General features: G+C 38.9%; 1 protein-coding gene across 5 annotated transcripts in view; it reads left to right on the plus strand.

Annotated features, from left to right (window-relative positions):
- The first annotated feature begins 8 nt into the window (after positions 1-8).
- Positions 9-24,357, plus strand: part of DNAAF1 (dynein axonemal assembly factor 1) — a 34,077-nt gene continuing 9,728 nt past the window's right edge. The window contains exons 1-11 of one of the 5 annotated variants that reach the window (XM_050923328.1): positions 9-101; positions 4,267-4,416; positions 10,198-10,332; positions 10,557-10,601; positions 10,844-10,982; positions 14,862-14,953; positions 18,274-18,495; positions 19,270-19,436; positions 20,502-20,623; positions 22,443-22,657; positions 23,989-24,246. In XM_050923328.1, the coding sequence (XP_050779285.1) occupies positions 4,275-4,416; positions 10,198-10,332; positions 10,557-10,601; positions 10,844-10,982; positions 14,862-14,953; positions 18,274-18,495; positions 19,270-19,436; positions 20,502-20,623; positions 22,443-22,657; positions 23,989-24,246 (1,537 nt within the window). In that variant the 5' untranslated portion in view covers positions 9-101; positions 4,267-4,274. Of the gene's footprint in view, positions 102-4,259; positions 4,417-6,507; positions 6,741-10,197; positions 10,333-10,556; positions 10,602-10,843; positions 10,983-14,861; positions 14,954-18,273; positions 18,496-19,269; positions 19,437-20,501; positions 20,624-22,442; positions 22,658-23,988; positions 24,247-24,357 lie in introns of those variants that run through there. The other 4 variants (XM_050923331.1, XM_050923330.1, XM_050923332.1 and 1 more) reach the window with 4 other exon arrangements.

The following is a 24,357-nucleotide window of genomic DNA, read 5'->3' on the forward strand; positions in this document are numbered from 1 at the left end:
CCGTTGCTGGAGGGCCCCGCGCAGGGGCTTCTGGTCCCGCCGTTGAGGTCGCCATGGTTACGGGAGAAGCGGTTGGTAGCGGTTGAGGCGGAGGGAAGCGGGTGAGTCTCCGCTCCGGGACGGGGGAGGGTCTGTACCCTACACCCACAGGGTAGGGAATTTGTGAGACCCCCATAGGCATCGTTTGATTTCTATATTTGAGGGGGGCAGCTCCAGTCAGGCCAATGGGACTGTGCGGGGGGGGGGGGGAGAGCACTGTATCTAATTCCTATATAAAGAAAGACAATGAAATACTAAAAAAATAAATTAGACCCGCTCAGCTGTAATACTAACATGTTCTGGCGTCCCTGGTTAGGTTTAAAATTGTAAGGAATATTCTTACTCAGGTAGCTTTCTGAAGTCAGAAGTTTCAGAGTGGCAGCCGTGTTAGTCCCTATCAGCAAAAAGAACAGGGGTACTTGTGGCACCTTAGAGACTAACACATTTATTTAAGCATAAGCTTTCATGGGCTAAAACCCACTTAATTGGCTGCAAGTCTGTATCTGTAGGAGTTTTTTCATGAAGTTGATGGATTTCCACTTCATACAGCTAAATGCAGTGCCTTGCATGGTGACAGGTTTCAGAGTGGTAGCCGAGTTAGTCTGTATCAGCAAAAAGAATGAGGAGTACTTGTGGCACCTTAGAGACTAACAAATTTAAACTTATGCTTAAATAAATGTGTTAGTCTCTAAGGTGCCACAAGTACTCCTCGTTCTTTTTGCTGAAGTCAGAAGTGACCATCATGATCATCGAGTCTGACCTTCTGCACCTTGCAGGCCATAGAACCTCACCCACTCAGTCCTGTAATAGACCCCTAAGCTCTAGCTGAGTTACTGAAGTACTCACCTAATGGTTTAAAGACTACAGTTACCGATAATTCATCATTTACACTAGTTTAAACCTGCAAGTGACCCATGTTGTAGAGGAAGAAAAAAAAAAACCTTAGGGTCTCTGCCAGTTTGACCTGGGGGAAAATTCCTTCCTGACCCCAAATAAAGTTATCAGTTAGATCCTGAGAAAGTGGGCAAGACCCACCAGGAAGATTCCTGGGAAAGAATTCTCTGTAGTAACTCAGAGCCCTCCCCATCTAGTGTTGCGTCTCTATCTGTTGGGGAGTTCTGCTACAGGCCATCAATGATGGGCCACATGCCATTGTAGGCAGTCCTGTCGTACCATCCCCTTTATAAAGTTATCAAGCTCAGTTTTGAAGTCAGGTTTTTTGCTCCACTGCTCCCTTTGGGAGGCTGGTCCAGAACTTCACTCCTCTAATGGTTACAAACCTTCACCTAATTTAAAGCCTAAACTTGTTGATGACCAGTTTATATCCATTTGTTCTGGGGTCCACATTGGTGCTTAACTTAAAGAACTCCTCTCCCTCCCTGGTATTTATCCCTCTGATGTATTTATAGAAAGCAATCATCTCTCCCCTCAGCCCTCTTTTGTTAGAGTAAACAAGCCAAGCTCTCTGAGTTTCCTGTTGTAAGGTAGGTTTTCCATTCCTCAGATCATCCTAGTAGCCCTTCTCTGCAACCAATCTGAATTCATCTTTCTTAAACATGGGAGACCAGAATTGCACACACATGAAATATCACCAGTGCCTTGTATAATGGTACTAACACTTCCCTGTCTCTACTGGAAATACCTCATCTGGTGTACCCCAGGACCGTGTTGGCCTTTTTCACGGCTGCATCACATTAATAGCTCATAGTCATCCTGTGATCAACCAATACACCAAGGTCTTTCTCTTCCTCTGTCACTTCCAACTGATAAATCCCCAGTTTATAGCAAAAATTCTTGTCAGTCCCAAAATGCATAACTTTGCACTATTAAGTTTCATCCCATTTCTATTACTCCAGTTTACAAAGTCATCCAGATCTTCTTGTATGATATTCCGGTCCTCCTCCATATTGGCAATACCTCCTCACTTTGTGTCATTTGCAGACTTTATTAACACATGCCCATTTTCTGTGCTAAGATCAGTAATAAAAATGTTAAATGAGGAACTCCACTAGTGACCTCCCTGCATTCTGACAGTTCACCTTTCAGTATGACCTGTTGCAGTCTCTCCTTTAATCAGTTCTTTATCCAGCTTTTGGTTCTCATATTAAATCCTATCTTCTCCAGTTTAATTAATAATTTCCCATGTGGAACTGTATCAGATGCCTTACTGACATCCAGGTAGATTATATCTACGCATTTCTTTTGTCTAAAACATCATCTTCTCAAAGAAAGATATTAGTAATTTTGTTACTATCTCTTGAATACAATTGAAACAATTGTAGAAGAATCTACAATTACTTTCTGTCATTTAGGCTACTTACTTTTTGCAGTTCACCGAGCTTGGAAGAGATCATTTAACTTTAGGAAACATCCTAACAGCTCTTTCTTATCTTATCTTAATGCCCTGTTAATCAATATGTTTGTAAACAAAATTCTGACTCCCTGCTTCAGGGGCATAAGCTGGGAGCAGTCTCCTGTCTCCTCTGCAGAACTCGTTATATTGCACACTCAGGCTGCCTTCCCCCACTCCAAATCTGCCCATGATGACACCCCCCATGTGTGGATGAAAGCTGTTCATGTGATACCCCCATACAGGAAGGAAGGTTTGGTACCTCCACCGACTGGGTAGGGAATTTGTGTGTTGCCTCATATGGGAAGCAGGAGGTTAGGTGATACACCCCACAAGGGAGGGAGATGGATAGAACCCCCACTCTCTTGAGACAGGGGCATGTAGTACGTTAGTGTGGGTGAGATTCATATGACACGCCCAGCCTAGCCCAGCTGCTATTAGAAATAAATAAGAATATTAATTTCAGGTTCAAAATGACCGAACAGCCTCTGCGCAGGACTCGGACCCATAGTAGTTCACGTCTTCTGATATTGGAGAAACATTACAAGCTCGGAGCTGTGTATGGTTTCCAAGCTTCATATCACCACTGTCTGTTTTATACAGCACTCATCATCATATCTAAGAATTATAATTCAGCCCAGTTTTGAACAAGAAGTCAAAATGAACCTTTGTTATTTAATATTTATACTGTGGTAATGCCCACTGCCACCATTTTGCTATGCATTCTGCTGCTGTAGAAGAAGATATGGACCTGCACCAAAGAGTTTACAATCTAAAATGATAAAAGATAAAGCAAGTGGGGGAAAGGATCCACATACAAGCAATGGGTTAAATTGTCCCTGGCATTTACTCAGATATACAGAGGAGTAAGATTCCACCCTCTTACTTCCCCATCTGACTGCATTCATAGAATCAATCATAGATTATTAGGGTTTGGAAGGGACCTCAGGAGATCATCTAGTCCAACCTCCTGCTGAAAGCAGGACCAATCCCCAAATGGCCCTCTCAAGGATTGAACTCATAACCCTGGGTTTTTCCTTGCAACTCACTTTGTTGCTCTGGCCCTGGGAGTGTGGTGAGGGGAGAGTAAAGGCTGTTCATCCGGTAATCCCTCCAGCAAGCAAGTGGTCAGGGGAAAGTTGGAGAGGGATAGAGAACTGGGAGGAGACTTTGGTTATTCCACAGCCAGAGTAGCCACTCAAGTACATAAGGGGCAGTAAATAACACCCTGAAAAGGGATGAAGAAACTTACTTCCTTTTAGGGCAAGAGAGGAATTATGTCTCCTTGAGGCACAATTCTTTCCTGTGCTCCTTTTGGTGTGTCACAATTTATGCTCTGCCCTTTCCTCTGGGATGAGCCTAAGGGCTCTATCTAGCATGAAGCGACCAGGGTGCTGACAGGCACACAATTTGATAGTTATGTATTATATTTATGTTGATAGGCATGGGAGTTTTGTTTTTTAAATATAACCTTACCATGATCTTACATGACTACTGTGTGTGTTTAACTTTTTGTTTGGTTTAATCCTTGCTTATTTACTCTGTTTTAGTGCTTGCTTTTTTTCATCTTTCTCTCAAAAAACACATCAGGATGCTTTTCAGAAAATATTTTGAAAATAATGCATTTTTTTTCACAATATGTTATTTTCAGTCTTGTGTTAGGTCTTAATTCTGCAATCGGGTCCCTGTGATTATACCTTCCTGCCCACAAAGTCACAGGTTCAAATGTCTGCCCACACCAATCCAACTGCAGGACTGGAGTTTTGGTTCTTACTCATGCAATACTCCCATTGAAGCCACTGGAAATTTTGTATGATTAAAAGTAATAGGATTGGCTAATAGATCATACCCTAACATGTCATCCATCTAAATGGCAGAGCTTAAAATGCAACCACCATATGGAGAGACTGGTCCAGAAAAGGGAATCCAGGAGGAAGTTCATGAGCAAGATATGTCAGAAGAGTCTCCAAGTGATTGCAGAAATGGAGATATCCAGACAAACAATGAAAATAGTCTTGTAAAAACAGGTAATTGAAAGGAAAAGCTACATTAACACTTGACCATAGTGTTTTCTGCTAGTATGAATTTAGTGATCATGTGGCTACTTAATTTTTGTTTTCTTAAGTAGGTGATATTTTACCAATTGAACTCTTAATGTCCAGTCCTGCCCTTACTCACAGGGATACAGCTTGCATTGGGCTATATCCTGCTCTGTTATGCTAGTGTAATTGGGATCAAAATATGATCCAATATGAGCTTGTTCCTGCTCCCACCAAACTCAGTGAGTTTTGCCCTAACTGAGGCCAGAATAGGAACCTTAATGACAGGGTGGATAAAAATCAATGATTTAAATAAAAAATAAAAAAAATCTGATTTTTTGATTTAAATCAGATTTTTTTTGAGAACATGCTTTTGAGGGAAAAAAAATATCTAAGGATAGTTTTAATTAAGATACCTTATAGCTCAAAGATCTGTCATCATGGGATAGGGATTATAAATTCTAATTCTGTAGTATGAGACAATATATTAATGTAATGTTTAAGAAAAGTTTTGTAAATGACTTCCAATAGTTCATGGATTAGGGACCCAATCTTACGGAATTCCAGGAGCTTCTGTATAGATCAGGGTCGGCAACCTTTCAGAAGTGGTGTGCCGAGTCTTCATTTATTCACTCTGATTTAAGGTTTTGCATGCCAATAATACATTTTAACGTTTTTAGAAGGTGTCTTTCTATAAGTCTATAATATATATAACTAAATTATTGTTGTAAGTAAAGAAAATAAGGTTTTTTAAATGTTTTAGAAGTTTCATTTAAAATTAAATTAAAATGCAGAGCCCCCCAGACTAGTGGCCAGCTCGCGTGACATCTTCGGCACGCGTGCCATATGTTGCCTACCCCAGTATAGATTATTTAGGTTAATCTTTCTATTTACCCAGTGGGACTCAGTGCTCAGTCTAGAAGATACCATCAGAGATGCTTAGTTTTGCAGTTCTCAAATTGTGAATTTGTGTCTCCAGAGATAACATGCTTGTTAACAGCAAAAATGTTTTAAAATAAATAACTATATAGAGGTGAGAAATAACAGACCTCAACCCTGTTGTCCCTTTGCAAATTTGTGTACACAGAGTTAATTCCTTATCTCTCTCTAAAAGTGCAAAGTTTCAAAAAGTTCAGCGAACAGAACAGTGGTTCCCAAACTGGGGTTCATGAACCCCCAGGGGTTCGCAAAATGTTACAGGGGGTTCTCGGGAAAAAATTCCCTAATGGCAGACAGAGCTGTCCCTAGGGACCCCAGGGAGCACAGGGCCAGCAGCCTGGAACCCCTGAATTTCCAAGAGCTAAGCAGATCAAAGCAAGCCTATCTATCACACTGAGGAGATTTAAATTTCAAGACTCCTTGTAAGAAATGGAAAGGGAGATCAATTTTTTTTGCTGTTTTTAAAATTAAATAGGCAGCTAGTATTGTTTTTAAAATTATTATGAAGAACAAGTTTAAGCTTTGTTGTAATGTGCGCTGTTTGCCAGGACTGCTCAAGACCTGAATGCTTGTGTACGAGGAACTCTTTTGAGTTGGCTTCTTAAATACCTTCCTACTGTTTCACATCTGATACTCCTTGATGAAACATAGGAACCTTGTCTTATAACGGGATTATTCAAAGTGATACAAGCTACGAAAGTGAGAGCTTGGAAGAGTGTTGCCATTTTCATAATGTAATAAAATACTGTAATGATAAATAATAATTAATAATAGTGTGTAATAAGCATGTCATAAAACAAATTTTATATTTCCAAGATTACTGCTTTTATAATTTATACTCAGATAAAAGAGAAAATCCCTGCAAATATTCATTTTTCAGAGGGGGTTCGTGAGACTTGACGTGCTAGTGAAAGGGGTTCACAGGCTGTTAAAGTTTGGGAACCACTGGAATAGAAGATTGTTGGGGGCAGAATAGATCTGGACAAGGAGAAGAAGTCTAGAGATAAATGTGAGAAGGGAGGGACAGGCAGTAGAAACAAAAGTAAAACAGTTTGAGCAGCATATTCTAGAAGTCTTGAGGTCTTTCTGAGTGTAGCCTTCATTGATTTGAGATCTACCATACCATTCTCTCACTAAAAGGGAAAATCTGTAATGGCAGCAGACCGTAAAAGATACCCAGTTTGGGAATATTTTAATGAAGTTTATCTACCTGTGGGTAAGACAGGCATGCATGCAAAATGCAAACAAGTGCAACAAAGAAATGCAAGGCCTGGTTGTCTAAACAAAACAACATCATGAGAAGTATTCCTTCTCAGGAGGAAGCTGTGTTGAAGATGATGGAAGGAACATGTCTGAACATGCAAGAGCTTCAGGTTGGTAAACTTTTTCATTTCATACTTCTTTCTTAAGGACTGCCTGTCTTCCTTCTGGACAATTCTTGAATTCTCATGTTTGAGCAAAAAATATAGTTGTTACTCTATGGTACTATCATTTTAGATACAGTTGTGATAAAAAATAAATAGCTGGAATAGGCAGATCTTCCTTTTACAATTTCACCTTTAAAGTAGTACTGAGTGGCAGTGAATGCAATGAGTAATTCTAAATGAACAGTATGGTGGTAATAATTAAATAATTGCATTGACTTATTTTGTTTAGGAGAACCCATCCTCAACATACAGGATTCTGAAGACTATCCACCTTCAAGATCACCATCATTTTCTATAGTTTCAGAGTTATCTGCCAATGGTAGTGTTTCAGTCACATCATGTATGTCACATAGCCACAGTATATTACCTATAGCAAAAAGAAAAAAAAAACTCCATCATCCAGAAACAACCATAAATAAGTTTGTGATAAATATCAGCCGTATACAAAAAGAGGTTATTGATTAAAAAATTGCCCGGTTTGTTTATGCAACAAACTCTCCTTTCCATATGACTGAGAACCCACACTTCATTAACACGGTTCGGTCCTTAAAACCAGGATACAGTCCACCCAACAGAGCAGACGTTGCAGGCAAATTGCTGGATAAAGTGTATGAAAGAGAAATTGAGTAGTGTGCAAAAGGTCTAGAGGATAAAATTGTTAATCCGTGTCTTGATGGATGGAGCAATGTCCACAATGATCCTGTTGTATGTGCTTGTCTGACAACAGAAGAAGGGAAAGTCTTCCTAACAGAAACAATTGATACATCGGGAAAAACACACAGCAGAATACTTACAAGAAGTAGCAGTAAAAGCTATAACAAACTGTGAAAAAAAATTCAAATGTCTAGTACACAGCTTGGTCACAGACAATGCTGCAAATGTATCCAAGATGAGGAGAAATTATTTAGAAGACAGTGACGAGAGTCCCAAGCTAATAACATACGGTTGCAGTGCTCATTTGATGCATCTCCTAACCAAATACGGCAGTGTTCCAGAAATAAAGGTTAACGTTGTTGAAATTGCAAAATACATATGTAACAACCACTTTGCAGCAGCTGCTCTGAAAAAAAAATGGGAAGAACCAAGCTTACTCTCCCACAGGATGTGCAATGGAACTCAGTAGTGGACTGTTTTGAGCACTATGTCAAGAACTGGCCTAATCTGATGACAGTTTGTGAACAAAATAGTGAAAAATAGATGGCACTGTCACAAGCAAAGTTCTCAACATTGTTCTTAAAAGAAACGTTGAACGCATGCTGAGTACCCTGAAGCCTATTTCTGTAGCCTTGAACAAAATGCAGGGAAATAGCTGTTTTATTGCTGACCTGTTGAAATTTAGAAGGAACTGAGTGAGATCTTAAAAAGAGAAATATGCAATGACAGAGTAAAATTACAAGCATTAAAAACAAGCACTTTCTCCAGCTAATTTTCTTGCAAATATTCTCAGTACTCGGTACCAAGGTCAAACCTTAACTGCTGAAGAAGAGGAGTTGGCTGTGACATGGACATCCAGCAATCATCCCTCTGTAATGCCAACTATAATAACCTTTAGAGCTAAGGGTGAACCATCAAGAAATATATCTTTGCTGATAATGTTTTAAAGAAAGTCACATCAGTGAACTAATGGAAGTCACTTAAGCACTTGGATACAGAAACTGTTGAAGTGATAATCTCACTTTTAACAGCAGTAGCTTCTTCTGCCAGTGTAGAAAAAAAAATTCTTCCTTTGGACTAGTTCATTCCAAATTGAGAAATCATTTGGGACCTGAAAAAGCAGGAAAGCTTGTTTTTCTTTTCCAGATTATGAACAAACAGGAAAATGAAGGTGAAGACGACTGAGTTAGCTGCAGAAGCCAATATTTTAAGTTTCTCATGTTGACCTGGCTGACATAGTTGATTTAATTTTTGGTTTTTTTTTTAAATAGTTCATTTAACTATTTTAGTTAAAAACAATTTTAACAAAAACAAACCTGATTTTAAAAACCTTCAATGTTTAACTAAATTCAAAAATTCATATGCTTTTTTGGTTGAAATATTATATGTATGCTGTTGAAGAAAAAAATCCAGAATACATAATGTTGTTGTTTTAGTTAAATAAATCAATTTAAATGTCTGTCTGGTGATGTTCTCCTCCTAATACTGCATGGCAAGAAAATATCCTCCAAATATTAATGATTAACCTGTTGAATTGGAGATAGTTCACTTCCCAGTGACTTCAGAAATACCTTCTTCAGTTACCTTTGGTAAATGAAATAACCAAACAATCATTCATTTCTGATATAGCTGTAAAACTAATCTGAAAAGTTTTCAAAATAAATCACTTAAAAAATGTATAGTATGTACCTTCTAAAAATGAAACCTACAACTATCTCTGAGTTGCGAAGAATATGTATTAAGGTTATAACAACCAACAAGAATGAACTTTTATGTCGAAATCCATGATTAAATCAAGTCTTCCTGAGTAATGATTTAAATCAAATCCATCCTGCTTAGTGACCTTCCAATTTTTACTGTGGAATTAATTCTGCCCTTTGTTATAATCAGACAGCTTCCATGCATTCCCAACTGATGTAACTGAAAGCCTAATTTAGCTCTGTACACACCTCTACCCCGATAGAATGCGACCTGATATAACACAAATTCAGATATAATGCGATAAAGCAGCGAGGAGCCCCGGGCCCTTTAAAGTGCCACCCAAACCCCTCTGCTTTACCGCCTTATATCTGAATTCGTGTAGAGCCCCAGGCCCTTTAAATCAATGCCCCAGCCCCACTGCCAGAGCTCTGGTGGTGATTTAAAGGGCCCGGGGATCCCCATAGCAGCTGTAGCACCAGGCCCTTAAAATCCTCACTGGGGCTCAGGCAGCCAGGCTCAGGCAGTGATTTAAAGGGCCCAGGGCTCTGGCTGCTGCAGGGAGCCTTGGGCCCTTTAAATCCCCGCCTGAGCCCCACTGCCAGAGTTCCGGCAGTGATTTAAAGGGCCCAGGGCTCTCTGCAGTGGCTGGAGCACTGAGCCCTTTAAATCCCCACCAGGGCTCTGGCAGCCGGGCTCAGGCGGTGATTTAAAGAACCAGAGGCTCCAGCCGCTGAGGGGAGCCCTGGGCCCTTTAAATCCCCGCCCGAGCCCTGTTGCCAGAGCTCTGGCCGTGATTTAAAGGGCCCAGGGCTCCCCGCAGCGGCTGGAGCACCGGGACCTTTAAATCACCGCTGGGGAAGCCATCCAGTCCGGCGCGACATACTGGCTCATGCCGGTACACCGTACCAGACCAAACCCAATATAATGCGGTTTCACCTATAAGGCGGTGAGATTTTTTGGCTCCCGAGGACCGTGTTATATCGGGGTAGAGATGTATTTATATATTTGCTGAGGCCACCTTGTGTATCTCTTTCTCTCTAAATGGCAGAACTACAGTCCCAATCACAAGATGTAGAGCCAGAGCCTGAAGAGGGAATCAAAGATGATGTGACTGTACAAAGGAAGTCAAAAGAGATTTTGAATGATTACAGTACTGGAGATACCATGATAGCTGTAAAAACAGGTAATTGTATGGAAAAGCTACACTAACAACTAAGGTGCCCTGTAATAATATGGATGTACTATTATTTTAGTTTCTTTACATGCAAGGCTGGCAGTCCTATACTAATACCAAATCACCAGTAATTAAGAGGATAGCTGTAATATGCAACAATCATATATCATTGCAACAAGAAACTACAAGAGCTCTGATACTAATGCTCCCATTGTTACTATTCATTTTTGGAGTCATAGATACTACCATATCAAAGCTCACTTCAAGTTTATCTAAAGGTAAGCAATACATACAATATTGGAATATTCTTAGACTGTGATTAATAGCTACTGCTTCTAAAAAAGCTGCAATTTTCTTTAATTAAAAAAAGTTAACAAAAATGGTTTTTTTGGGAGAGACTACTTGAACATTTTTATGGAAATAGACTTTTTAAAAATAAATATTTTTCTTTAGAAAGTAAACCATGTAAATTTCACATTCATACTGTTATATGGCAATATTTTCTCTTACATAAAACAAGAAGATACTAAATCTGAAGAGAAAACCATGTACACTGTGTCCAAAATATATCAACATAATGAGCAGCAGTCAGGTGGTGATCATAAACCAGTGACAGATTCATCCAGTGTCAAGGCAGAAGAAAACAAAGGTTGCCTTCGGTAATTTATTTTAAGGTTATTAATGAATGTAACTGTGGTTCCATTGAAGTAAATGGAAGTTTTGCCATTGACTTGAGTAGAGCCAAGATCTTGCTGTCTGTGTTTATCTTAAATTATGCAGCGGAATGGTATATAAGATGAACCTGATGCCAATCAAGAAATCAAAAATTGTCCTTGACATTTTACAAAATTCATACTGCTTTTTGATGTCCGTAGTAGCAAACTGCATTTTGAATACACCATGAAGGGTTATTTAATAGCTTCAAGGACAACTGCGCAAACTTAATGGTAGCTTTGTCTGTAGGATTGGACCCTTCTCAGTACCATTTCAGACAATACACTGTTTAGTAACCTGAGTATGAATATTTCAAATTCAGAGAAAATTTTTAACAAAGGAAACGTAGTAAGTGGCTCAAAGAGATGGGATGTAAATCTTTTCTTTTTCTCTAAGGATTCTGGTTCAAATCTGTCCTAAGTTAGTGTAGATTTTTACCATCTGAAGGTTATGCAGTGGCAAATGTGAAATGAGCTAGTTTTCTCTGTCCATTTTCCCTCTGTGGACAGATGTGCACATCACAAAATCTGCCACTATAATGAGTACTAATTGGTAACCTTGTTGAAAGTTTCAGCAGGAAGACCAATTACTAAATTGACATGATATATGAATTACAGTTGTTAACGTGTTGGTAGGAGATAAAATGGGGAACATTGCATTTCTATTAGCTCTAACATACCTGTTCTGTAGCGTTTTTTAAAGTCAAAGGAAAGAGTGCAACTGACTTCATCAGGATGTGGATCAAGCTGTAGATATATACAGAATTTCAGTCCCTTGGGTTACCAGCCAACACCTTTCAGAAGAACTGAAGGGAACATATGCTGTATATAGTGAGATTATTTGTGTTTCCAAAGGAAGTAGCATATTTTATTATGAGCCTATACATTGCCTGGAGGTGCCAAGAATTTAATTCAAGGGCTTCAAATAGTGTAGATTCATACCCTAAAGCAGTGAAACGTTACAAATAAATAAAACAAAACACTATGATCTATCATGCATAAAATAGTTTGTATTGTCTACTAACACTTAAGAATGATCTAGATGTAGAGGTTTTGCTCAGTGTTTATAAACCCCTTCAGTTCTTATTGAATCTTCAGTCCTTCTGAGATTATTTCAGCCCTGTAATGTTTATAGGGACTTAGTTACATTCTGATAGTTGCCCACATTTTATGTTGCCTCATGAATTGAAGTGACCATCAATTGTGTCAGAACTATTTGTTTCTCAGAAATATTGAATTATTCCAGTGTAATAAGTAAAACTCTAAATGCAGTTTCATTTATTAAGGTCCTGATTCTACCAGTTTTACTCAGCTTTACTGTGTTAGTTTGGGCCTGCCTTCCTGCCAAGAATATCTTACCGTTTTAAGCCCCAATCCTGCAAAAATTTAAGCAATTGAGTAGTGCCATTCAATGTATAAAGTTAAGCACATGCTTAAATCTTTGCAGGACTGGGGCTTTAAGGTTCAACCTGTGCGGTTTTTGTATTAAGAGAAATATACAGTAGTAATGCTGAAATATAATTTTGTAATGTCTAATACAGGGATCCCCAATGTGGTGCCTGGGGGCGCCATGGCGCCCGTGGGGACATCTAAATGTGCTCATGTCCTGGCCAGCGGTGGAGCACCCGCCGAAATGCTGCTGAATTTCTGCGGCGTTTCGGCGGCGACGCCTCTTGGTGACGTTACTTGTCGGTGGCAAGTGACATTATCGAGAGGCGTCGTCACCGAAACGCCACAGAAATTCAGCGGCGACACCTCTCGAGGACATCACTTGTTGGCGGCAAGTGGTGTCATCGAGAGGCGTCGCCATCGAAACGCTGCAGAAATTCAGTGGCGACGCCTCTCAATGACGCCACTTGCCGCTGACAAGAGATGTCATCGAGAGGCGGCGACGCTAAAATCCCGCAGAAATTCGGCGGCATTTCGGCGGGTGCTCCACCGCCGCCACGGTCCTTCGTCTGGTGCCCGCCAGACGAAAAGGTTGGGGACCACTGGTCTAATACTTGTTATAAACTAATCACAACAAAACTAGATACAATTTGTACTGTATGTAGGGATAAATTAATAAAGTTTTCTTTTAACCTTTTAGACAGTTTATTTTAGTAAAATCTAGTCTTCTCAAAGACAAAAATATTTTCAGCTTGTTTCAAATACAGTAACTCTTCACTTAACATTGTAGTTATGTTCCTGAAAAATGCAACTTTAAGCGAAACAATGTTAAGCGAATCCAATTTCCCCATAAGAATTAATGTAAATGGGGTGGGGAAGGTTAGGTTCCAGGGAAAAAATTTTCACCAGACAAAAAACTATATAGTATATAAGTATACACACAGTATATGTTTTAAACAAACAATTTAATACTGTTCACAGCTATGAGGATTGTGAAGCTTGGTTGAGGTGGTGAAGTTAGAGGATGGAAGAAGGAGAGATATTTTCCAGGGAATGCCTTGCTGCTAAATGGTGAACTAGCACTCGGCTGAGCCCTCCAGGGTTAAGACATTATTGTTAATGTAGCCTGTCACACAAGGCAGCACGAACACAGGGGGAGAGGAGACAGCGTAGCAGACAGAGACAGACACACACCTTGTGTGTGGGAGAGAGCGAGAGATGCTTACTGCCCCTTTAAGTAAGCTGACCCACTCTTAAGTGCATTGTCTTTTTAATTGGATCAGGAAGTTGAGGCACCAGCAGCTGTCCCAACTCTCTATGTCTCTCTCCATGTCTCTCTCTGTCCATGTCCCCTCCCTGCTCTATATGGAGAAGGGGTAAGCGGGGTGCAGGAGCAGGGGGAAGGGGGACACCCTGACATTAGCCCTCCCCTTCTTCCCCTGCACAGCAAGCAGGAGTCTTTGGGAGAAGCTCCAAGGCAGAGGGCAGGAGCAGCACATGGCAGTGGGGGGAGGGACAGCTGAACTGCCGGTAATTGATAGCCTGCTGGGCGGCTGCAGCATAGGGAACTTAGGGGAGCAGGGAGCTGATGGGGGGCTGCCTGACAACCCTGGCTACAAGCCCCCACCGGCTAGCTGCTATGGGCTGCTCTTCCTGCAAGCGGTGGATAAAGCAGGCAGCTGCCAAACTACATTAGAGGGGAGTATTGCACAACTTTAAACCAGCATGTTCCCTAATTGATGAGCAAAGTAACAACGTTAACAGGGACGACTTTAAGTGAGGCGTTGCTGTATATTCTATATATGTTAAATATTTAAGTTTAAAAGCTTACATATTAAAAGAGTTCTGGTTTTGATAATACCCAACATGTGTTAGGTGATGCACAGATTACTAAAAGAGACAGGGGTACTGATCCTGCATGTGGGGCTCCACATGAGTAGATCACTGTGCCCATGCAGAGCCTCATTTACTTCAATGGGGCTGTACATGGACACTGGGGTCTGCCTGCCAGTAATAGATTCAGGGGCTAAATAACAAGACACAACAAATGGAAACAAAAAAATTAAGGGATGGGTAAAGGAAGAGAAAAAGAAGTTCTAACAAAAAGGATCATGTGGTTGCTTAACTAATTAAATTCATGAGGAAATATTAATAGCCTATGTAATTTATTGTTTGTTTTCTTTTTTTAGCAGCATAGAAATGATAAGCAAAACATCTGCACTCTAAACAAGCAGAAATGGAAAGCAATTCTAAAATAACTACTATATGGTTCCTCTAAGTAATATTTCGAAAGGTTAAAGCAGCTAATGAGTTACATGTCATTGAGGAAGCAGATTGTTCAGCTATTTGAAGTCAGGCAGATATTAAAGCTTTCAGAATGTGTTTTGTAATTTAAAGGTTTTTTATGTTGTTCATACTTCCTGTTAATAATTTTAGAATGACGAAAAAGCTCCTGCGAGACATCTGCAAACAGCAAAAATTATACATGACCCCAAGTTTGAATGACACGCTATATTTACATTATAAAGGTAAGCCACACACACAAAAATCACATTTCAGAATTATTGTTCTAACTAGCAATGTAGCAGGGGATCTGGATAAGGTTCACTGAGGGAAGGTATCTGGAAATTGTGTTAGAAATATAATTTAATTTGATGGGAAAATTTAATTAGGGGTGGAGCTGAGTCAATAGCAATGTACAAAAGTACTTCAGCATCAGTGTTAAGGCCTGATCCTGGAAGATCTTACAGCTTCCATTAAATTCACCAGGAGCTGAGGATGTCAATATAGCGCAGGATAAGATTCTAATGACCAAGGCTAGTGGATTCAGCAACAACTTTGATTAATTTTGTGGCATTTGTGTATCAGCCGGTTATGTGATTCTTCATTTAAAGACAACAAATTTAAAATTGATATAAGGAAATGCTCGTTCTTTACACACTGTTTAGTCAGTTGTGATATTCATCATCAGCTGAAATCAATCAAATTTATGGCTTTTTTGGAATTGTGAGAGAGAGTTTATATACATATATGAAAAAAACCCAGCATATGTAGCTACATGAGCTGACTAGATAGGCAAAAAATACTAGGGTTATTATGCCTCATGGTTAAGGTTATACTACTTTCTGTGGGGTTAGAAAGCAATTTCTTCTGTTACGATAAAATATTGCACTGTTGCCTAGGTGCCTTTTTGGAGTGTTTTCAACTTATTTTGAAACATGCCAGTATTGGAGGCAAGATACTGGAACTGAGGGAGTACTGATATGTTCTGGTTTGACTATTTTGGTGTTGCTACAGACAACCAGTTAATCTAAATTTGAATCTTACTCTTTTAAATGTACTTTAACTTCTAAACTGTGACCAACAATATTGATGAAAAACAAGTTACTATAAATTAAGGAGGGATCTAGATGGCATATTGAATCAAAACACTAGCTTCTCACTTCTAAAGACCTGGTTTAAAATATTGGTCCTGAATATCTCATGAGCAAAAATGTACCTTATTCCTTCTCAAATGTTCTTTCAGAGAAAGACTGTGTTTTTCAGCTACAGGATCCTATGTACTGATGCATAAAGAATGCCCAGAAAAAAATATATAAGCACATTGCATTCACATACCATCAGTTTTGTTATTAATGAACAATACCCAAATGTGGATACTTCACTTTCTGCATTCTAGTGTTAATAAAGGGAAAAAAGAGTTCCTAGAGCTAATGTGAATGGTGCCCTTTGTTGTCTTTAAGGACATTTTTATGTGGTATAGCTTGCCTTTCCATAACAGCTTAAAAGTGGTTATATATATGACATGCTAGTCTCCAGAGAGCCCATCTCCCATTTAGTGGCACTATTTGTGCCATTATGCCAACATATTTTCTTTGACATTTAAAATCATTACCTTTGTAAATCTTTAAGCTTCCTTTCTGATGGGCCTGATTCTTGAAGTCACTGGGAGTTTTGCCATTTACTTCAATGGAAGTAGTTCCTAGATTCCAAAGCCAGAAAAGACCATTGTGATCATCTAGTCTGACCTCCTGTATAACAAAGGCCATAGGACTTCCCTGAATTAATTCCTCTTTGTTTGATTCTAATCTTGATTTTAAAATTGCCAATAATGAGAATCCACTACAACCTTTGATAAATTGTACCGGTGGCTAATTACACTTGTAGCAATTAGTTTATTTTATCATTTTATAGAGATTTATTGTTGTGACTAAGTATAATTAATTATAATGTGTGATGGTCATGTTTAAGTATGGTAGGATCATAGGAGTATAAGATTGACAAGCCTGCATGAGTGATGAATGTGTATTAGATATATAAGTAAAGTAAAGCTATAATACGAGGCCTACATGCTAAGCTGAAATCTTACAGGCCTCAGCCATACTGGGCCTAAAGAGAGTTAACATAAGTAGGTGACCCAGAAATAATCCTTAACCAATAAAGTTACAAGATTACTGTAAAGAATGTGCCAATGGGTGATGTTTGGGAAAACAACCACAACAATAAATCTAATAAATTATTAAATACACTAATTGACTACAAGCCCCCTTCTTTGATGGGATGAATATTATGGAAAATAAGAAATTCATCACACACAAATTATATATCAATAGGAAGCAAGCACTATAATTCACTACAAATATAATTTAAAACTTGTATATGTTTAATTAAGGGCTAGTAGTTTCTTCATATGGAAGCTCGGGGGATTGATACAGTGTTTCTACAGACTGTTGGTGATGTACACAAACATATGGAGGTTCTGGTACTTGATATGGTTTTATGCTATGCATATCTTCATAAATACTCTCCTCTACTGTGACTATGGACACTGCTGCTGGATTAATTGTGGCTTGAAGAGGGATAGAAACAGGTTGGACTGAACCAGGCTGGTCTCTGGGCATTTCTTTGCTTAAAGTCCTAATCTTTCCTCCCATATAACATAAGGCAAAAATAATGCCTGTAGTGAGGATACTTTGGACAACAATCCATCTCTTCCATCCCTATAGGGGTGGTTAATACTGCATCTGTTCCATCTAATAATTTGTTCAATGTTTGCTTTGCTTGATCCATATTACTAATTTCAATTATATGCCAATTTTTCCTTTCTAACACCTGTTTTAGCTGTAAATCTAATGGTCATATGTGTACAGAATACCGTGCTGGGTATTGCATGGGTTCTTTCATGTTTTGTATATGTGTTGGTGATTGTAACATTGATTATCTGTTTAGTGAAACTTATAATGTGGACAAAATTCCTTACTTGTGACTGTGTTTGTGGCCATTGTATTAATTCTTTGTGGGCTCTAGGGAGTCTCCAGACCTAAGAAAATCTCTCAGGGTCACTCTCACCCAGGGCCGGCGCTACCATTTAGGCAGCCTAGGCAATCGCCTAGGGCGCCAGAATAATTAGTGGGCCCCATTTTGCCGGAGGGGGCGGCAGGCGGCTCCGGTGGAGCTGCCGCAGTGGTGCCTTCGGAAGGTCCGCTGGTCTGCGGCTCTGGTGGAGCTGCCGCAGTCGTGCCTGCGGACGGTCGGCTGTTCGCTTAGCTCCGGTGGACCTCCCGCAGGCGCCGAAATTACCGTCCGCCTAGGGTGCTCAAAACCCTAGCGCCGGTCCTGCTCTCACCCCTCTGATTTTAAAACTGTAGCTTCACAGGTGACAGACTCACTCACTAGGGACACTGTGGTTTAACACAGAACTATTGATCACTATGTCAATTCAATTGAAATACAGTAAAAGCTATACCCTCACTGTCATGGATCACAGGTTACATCAGCATCATTGCTTAATTTTTCTCTATACTCATTTTCAGCCAATCTCTTCTTATTTAAACCCTGTTTTCTGCAGGATTTGACCGCCTTGAGAATCTTGAAGAGTATACAGGATTAAAGTGTCTATGGCTTGAATGCAATGGTTTAACAAAAATTGAGAACCTGGAGGCTCAGACAGAGTTGCGCTGTCTGTACTTGCACCTCAATTTAATTAATAAAATTGAAAACCTGGAACCCCTGCAAAAGCTGGATTCGCTCAACCTCAGTAACAATTATATCAAGCTTATTGAAAACCTCTGTAAGTATTTCTAGTGTAGTGTGTTTCATTTATGTTGCATTCATTTTTCCATGCATCAACTTACTAATTACTAGTGATCATATTTTGCAGGGTTGTTTTTAATTGGGTTAAAATATTTGCAAAAAGTGCAGAAGCAATTTCAGGGAGGCTTTTGGATGGAAAGTCCAACCTATGTGTTTAAAATTTAAATTTTGGAGGGGTTAATTGATCAAAAGAACAGGTTTTACAGTTACTGACAGTGATGACTTGGAACAATTTATATAAAGTTATTCCTTACCTTGGAATACCTACTGAATCCTTTGGTTTCATTCCTCTTTACCTAGCACTTTTTCATTTGTGTTTTAAGTCGGATGTGCTCTAGTGGCCAAGGACATGATAGCCAAATCTTTCCTGACTACAGAGGAATTTATGCCATGTTGAGGTAGCTACACTTGACATGATAAAGAGGGATTTCTATGCACCACCATTTGTGTGTTTTAGATTTAACTTGAAATAGTGGCTCTTGCTTCTGTGTAATTGACTAGTTCAAAAGATAAATATGCATTTAAAACAAACTCAGGCATTCTAGGCTTTGTGATAAAGAAACAGAAATGGTGTGGGAGGGGGAAAGGCTTGAAAATACATTGCCAGACATCAAATATATATGAAACAGTCACAAAGTGAAAAATAGTCATGATATTTAAAGCAGCAGTTTTCTACTCTGTCCAGAAAATTCTCCTTGCACAGAAGGCTGTGAATTAATTTTCCTTTCATTGTATTGTTATTGTCCAACAGCTTGTCTGAGTGTTTTGCACACTCTGCAGATTGCTCACAATAAGTTACAAACAGTGGAAGACATACAGCACCTGCAGGAGTGCCCAACCATCTGTGTCCTTGACCTTTCTCACAACAAGTTAGATGATCCAAATATTCTACATATCCTGGAGACCATGCCTGATTTGGTAAGCAACATATACATGAGGATTTTGTATATATTCACCTACATGAGTTAGAGACAATAGCCACATTAAATTGTCTTATCAGAGAGAACTCAATACACAATAATAATAGAACTTCATCTTCATTAGAAGAAGGTGTTTTAGAGAAAAAGCATATGGTTAGTAGCACTGGGCAAATAATTGAATTTTTGGTGCACTGAAAAAGTAACATATTGTTTTGGGTTGAACTAAATGTTTTGCCCCAAAATGATGCATTTTAGACATCAGGTGTTTTTGGTTATTTTTAAACACACAGCTCCCCCACCTCACCTCCTTTTTTTTTAGTTAAACCTAGCTAAAATTCAAAATAAAATGTTTCAACTTCTTTGGAATATTTTTTCCTCATCTGAAACTGTTCACTAAATTCAACCCAAATTCATAAACAGTTTCAGTCAACCTGAAGCTGCATTTTTCGGCAAATAAAGTATTTTCCCCCAAAAATTCACCCAGCTCCATTGATTTGTTATAGTCTAAATATTTTCTCTGATTCTTCCCTTGAACTTTTAAAAGAAGTTCCATAGATTATTTGAATTCTAGGGAAAAAAACTAAGTATTGTACAGTTAGAAAAGCTCCAAATTGTTGTCAAAGACACTTATTGTAATCTTAATGCTACCTACTGTAGTCTCATGGACATTTTTTTCTCTGTATTGTATGTGCAAGTTTGGTTTCTTTGTAAAAACAAAGATAGCCCTGATGAGATGGAAAATAATTTTTATACTGTAATTTAAACTGAACCTTAACTACCGAAAAACTGCTTGGAGATAGCTAGATTGAATAGGAAATTAGTAAGATTAGGTCTGTGATTATCAGCAAATACTACTGTAGCAATTTTTTAAAAAATCAAATGTTATTATTAATGCAACTTTGTTCATGATTGGAGTTTTTTCCCATGTTGTTTGCATTCTGGGGTATATCATTCTTTTTTTTTTTTGTTTTTAGGCCTCTTGGGTTCACAGATTATAGAGAAAGTGCCTATCAGGAGTTAATTTTTACCTCTTTTTAAAAAACTATGTACCTTGCTTTTATAGCGTGTGCTGAATTTGATGGGAAATGAAGTGATTAAGAAAATTCCTAATTATAGAAGGACACTTACTATTCGACTAAAACAGTTAACATACCTGGATGATAGGCCAGTTTTTCCAAAGGACAGGTGAGAAATAGTGAAGTCTTCTTTACATAGCAATGCAGATTAAATACTAATTATCACACATTCCATTTTTATCAATATTTTTGTCATGCATGGAGAAGAAGAATGTGACCAAAGTAAGGAGTCACAGGATAAGAGGGAAGGTCCTCTTGTTTTTGAGTAACTGGTTAAAAGGCAGAAAACAAAAGGATAAGAATAAATGGTCAGTTTTCAGAATGGAAAGAGGTAAATAGTGGAGTCTCCCAGGAGTCTGTTCTCAGACCAGTGCTGTTCAACATATCCATAAATGATTTGGAAAAAGGGGTAATCAGTGTGGTGCCAAAATTTACAAATGATAAAAAATTACTCAAGATAGTTAAGTCAAAAGCAGACTGTGAAGAGTTACAAAGGGATCTCACAAAACTAAGTGACTGGGTAACAAAATGGCAGAAGAAATTCAATGTTGATAAGTATTGCACATTGGAAAACATAATCCCAACTACATGTACAAAACGATGAGGTCTAAATTAGCTTTTAACTGTCAAGAAAGATATCTTGGGATTCTTGTGGATAGTTCTCTGAAAACTTCTGCTCAAGATCCAGCAGCAGTCAAAAAAAGCAAACATAATGTTAGGAACCATTAAGAAAGGGATAGATAATAAGACAGTAAATATCATAATGCCACTATATAAATCCATGGTATGTCCACACCTTAAATACTGTGTGCCGTTCTGGTCATTCCATCTCAAAAAAGATATGTTGGAACTGGAAAAAATACAGAGAAGGGCCACAAAAATTATTAGAGATACGGAACAGCTTTTGTATGAAGAGAGATTAAAAAGACTTGGACTGTTCATCTTGGGAAAGAGATGACCAAGGAGATATGACAGAGGACTATAAAATTTTGACTGGTGTGGAGAAAGTGAAGAAGGAAGTGTTATTTAGTCTTTCACATAACACAAGAACTAGGGGTCACCCAATGAAATCAATAGGCAGCAGGTTTAAAACAAAGGGAAGTACTTCATACAATGCAGTCAACCTGTGGAACTCATTGCCAGGGGATGTTGTGAAGGCCAAAACTATAACAGGGTTGAAAAAAGGACTAGATGAGTTCATGGAGGATAGGCTATTAGCCACGATGGTCAGGGATGTAACCCCATGCTCTGAGTATCCCTAGCCTCTGTTTGCTAACAGCTGGGAGTGGAAGACAGGGGATGGATCACTCTTTGATTGCCTGTTCTGTTCATTCCCTCTGAAGCACCTGGCATTTGCCACTGTTGGAAGACAGGATACAGGGCTAGATGGACCCTTGATCTGATCCAGTGTGGCCAGTCTTAGGTTCTTATGACCATAGGTTATAAGTGGGGATAGGTGGCCTTGTGTACACTAGTATCTTACAGTTAAGAGCTCTGCATTCTAAATTCTTAATATAAGGAAACACAATATCTTCCTCAGAATGTGATATATTCCTATACACGATTACCTTTCTCCATAATCAGTAGCCCAAACTCTGCTCATGATGTCAGAGTGGTAGCACAGATGGCATAAAGATCAGAATTTGGGACTTTTTTAAAATTTTACCTACAAAAGATGCAAACTCTGTTGTTGTACTCAGTAGCCTTTACAAACTTGTGTTCCTTATCTGTTCTGTTTCACCGACAAAATATCTGTACCTTACATAGCAGTCCTTGCTGCTCAGGGAAGCATTTTTTCTGATGCTCATCTGTTCAGTAACTTTTCTTCCCTTGCAAATAGACATTTGAAGGCTCCCTTTCCTCATGAACACATTGTGCCACTAGTATTTACAAAACTATGTTACAGTGGTCTTGTCTATTGTCATTAGAGCCTGTGCAGAAGCCTGGGCCATGGGTGGGCGTGAAGCAGAGAAGAGTGAAAGGGAAAAATGGGAGACCAGAGAGAGAAAGAAGATCCAAGACAGCATTGATGCGCTAACAGCGATCAAGCGAAAAGCTGAAGAGAAGAAAAGACAAAGGGAAAAGGAAGAAAGAGATTTACTTAGAGTGTGTGAAAATAGAGGCACAACAGAGGCCCAGGAAGGTTTGTGATAAGCTTTTGAATAAAGCTCCTGTTTCTCTCTGCTTTAAATCTAATTGAAGTTCTAACTGCCTAATATTACCTTACTTTGACATTATTTTTTATCAAGCAATGATCAGTGCACAAAATTCTCTTCTTATTTTCAAGAGTGTACATCCAGAGTAATTCTACTGACTTCAGTGGAGTTACAACAATATATGTCTGTAGAAAATGAGAACAGAATTTGACAAGTTGACTATAGCTTAGAGGATTTATTGCAGCCCTGATGATGCAATAATAAAGATGATATCTTACACTGATGTAGAAAGACAAGGAGAGTTAGGTAATATCTTTTATTGGACTAGCTCCAGTTGGTGAGAGAGATAAGCTTTTGAGTTACACATGTCTGGGAAAGGCACTCTGAGAGTACCAACACCCACCTAGTATCTCTAATATCCTGCGACTGACACGGCTACAACAACACTGCATAGAAAGTGATTTTAGAGGGAATCAAGCAGTTATTTCCCCCATATATTGATATTTTAAAATAAATCAATATTCCCAAAGGTTCCTAAATACATTAAGGTAAAAAGGATCTTTAAAAAAAACCAGACAGTTTTCGGTCCATGTCTCAGCTATCATTCTCTACTATATTAATTGACAGTCAGGACTGGAGCCTGTAACTTATCAGCAGTCACTATTATGCAAGCTGTGTGTGGATGATTTCAATAACTCACTTCACTTTCTGCCATCTCTCCTTCCACATTACTTAACATAACCAGTATATAAATAGTAAAACTTCCCAGCTGAGACTTCGGGTAGCAGCAAATAGGTTGCAAGACGGCCAGAACACCGCCCACAAGCCAAGTGTAGCCAGAGTGTTTTGACTACAAAGCATATTTTCAGGGATCTACCCACTGATTAAATTTTAGAGATTAGAGGCAGTTTTGCAACAAATAGATGAGATCTCAGAGAGTTGTGGAATTTATGTAAGGAACTCCCTCTTTGGTTCTTATCCAGAAAAATGCTGAACCATGTACTTAATTTCAGGTACATAAGTAATCCTTTTGAAACCATTGGCTTAAATTCAAATACTTAAAGTGAAGCATTTGCTTAAATGCTTTTCCTGGATCAGGTCCTTTGACTGGGCACTGACAGACGGGCAAACCACTTGCACAACATGTCTATAGCCACCTGAGGGATATTGATTCCTAAATGACAGACCAAATACAAAAGAGCTTTTTGGTGTGTGTTTGAGAGCTAAGGGTGAAGACCATATATTACAGCCTGAATACTCTTACCCTGCAAGAACTTGCTCTACTGCTTTACTTTTATTGACTTTCCTACTGCTTTAGGAGAGGTTCCACCCACAAGTTACAGCAGCGATGTAACTAACAATACTACAGGGATTTCAAATGCTTCTGAAGAGACAGAAACTCAGAAGATTAAGAAATTTGTAAATGAAAGCATGGAAGCCTATGATGAAGTTTTAGCTGAAACATCAAGTAAAGAAGAGCTGGATAGCCTGCATACTAATGTTACCGGTAACATTCAGAAGGATGGGCAAGAAGCTAATTCTCCCAAATGCCCAAATTTCAGTACTAATGAAGAAGGTAATGTATGTTGTAAAGAGCCACACAGAAGTGAAAAGAGAAACAGATGATAAGCCAAACTTTTTGCTGATATACATCCCCATTGACCTGATTGAATTCATTGGAGTTGCC

Source organism: Gopherus flavomarginatus, chromosome 14 (genome assembly GCF_025201925.1).
Source record: "Gopherus flavomarginatus isolate rGopFla2 chromosome 14, rGopFla2.mat.asm, whole genome shotgun sequence".
Taxonomy (NCBI): Eukaryota; Metazoa; Chordata; order Testudines; family Testudinidae; genus Gopherus; species Gopherus flavomarginatus.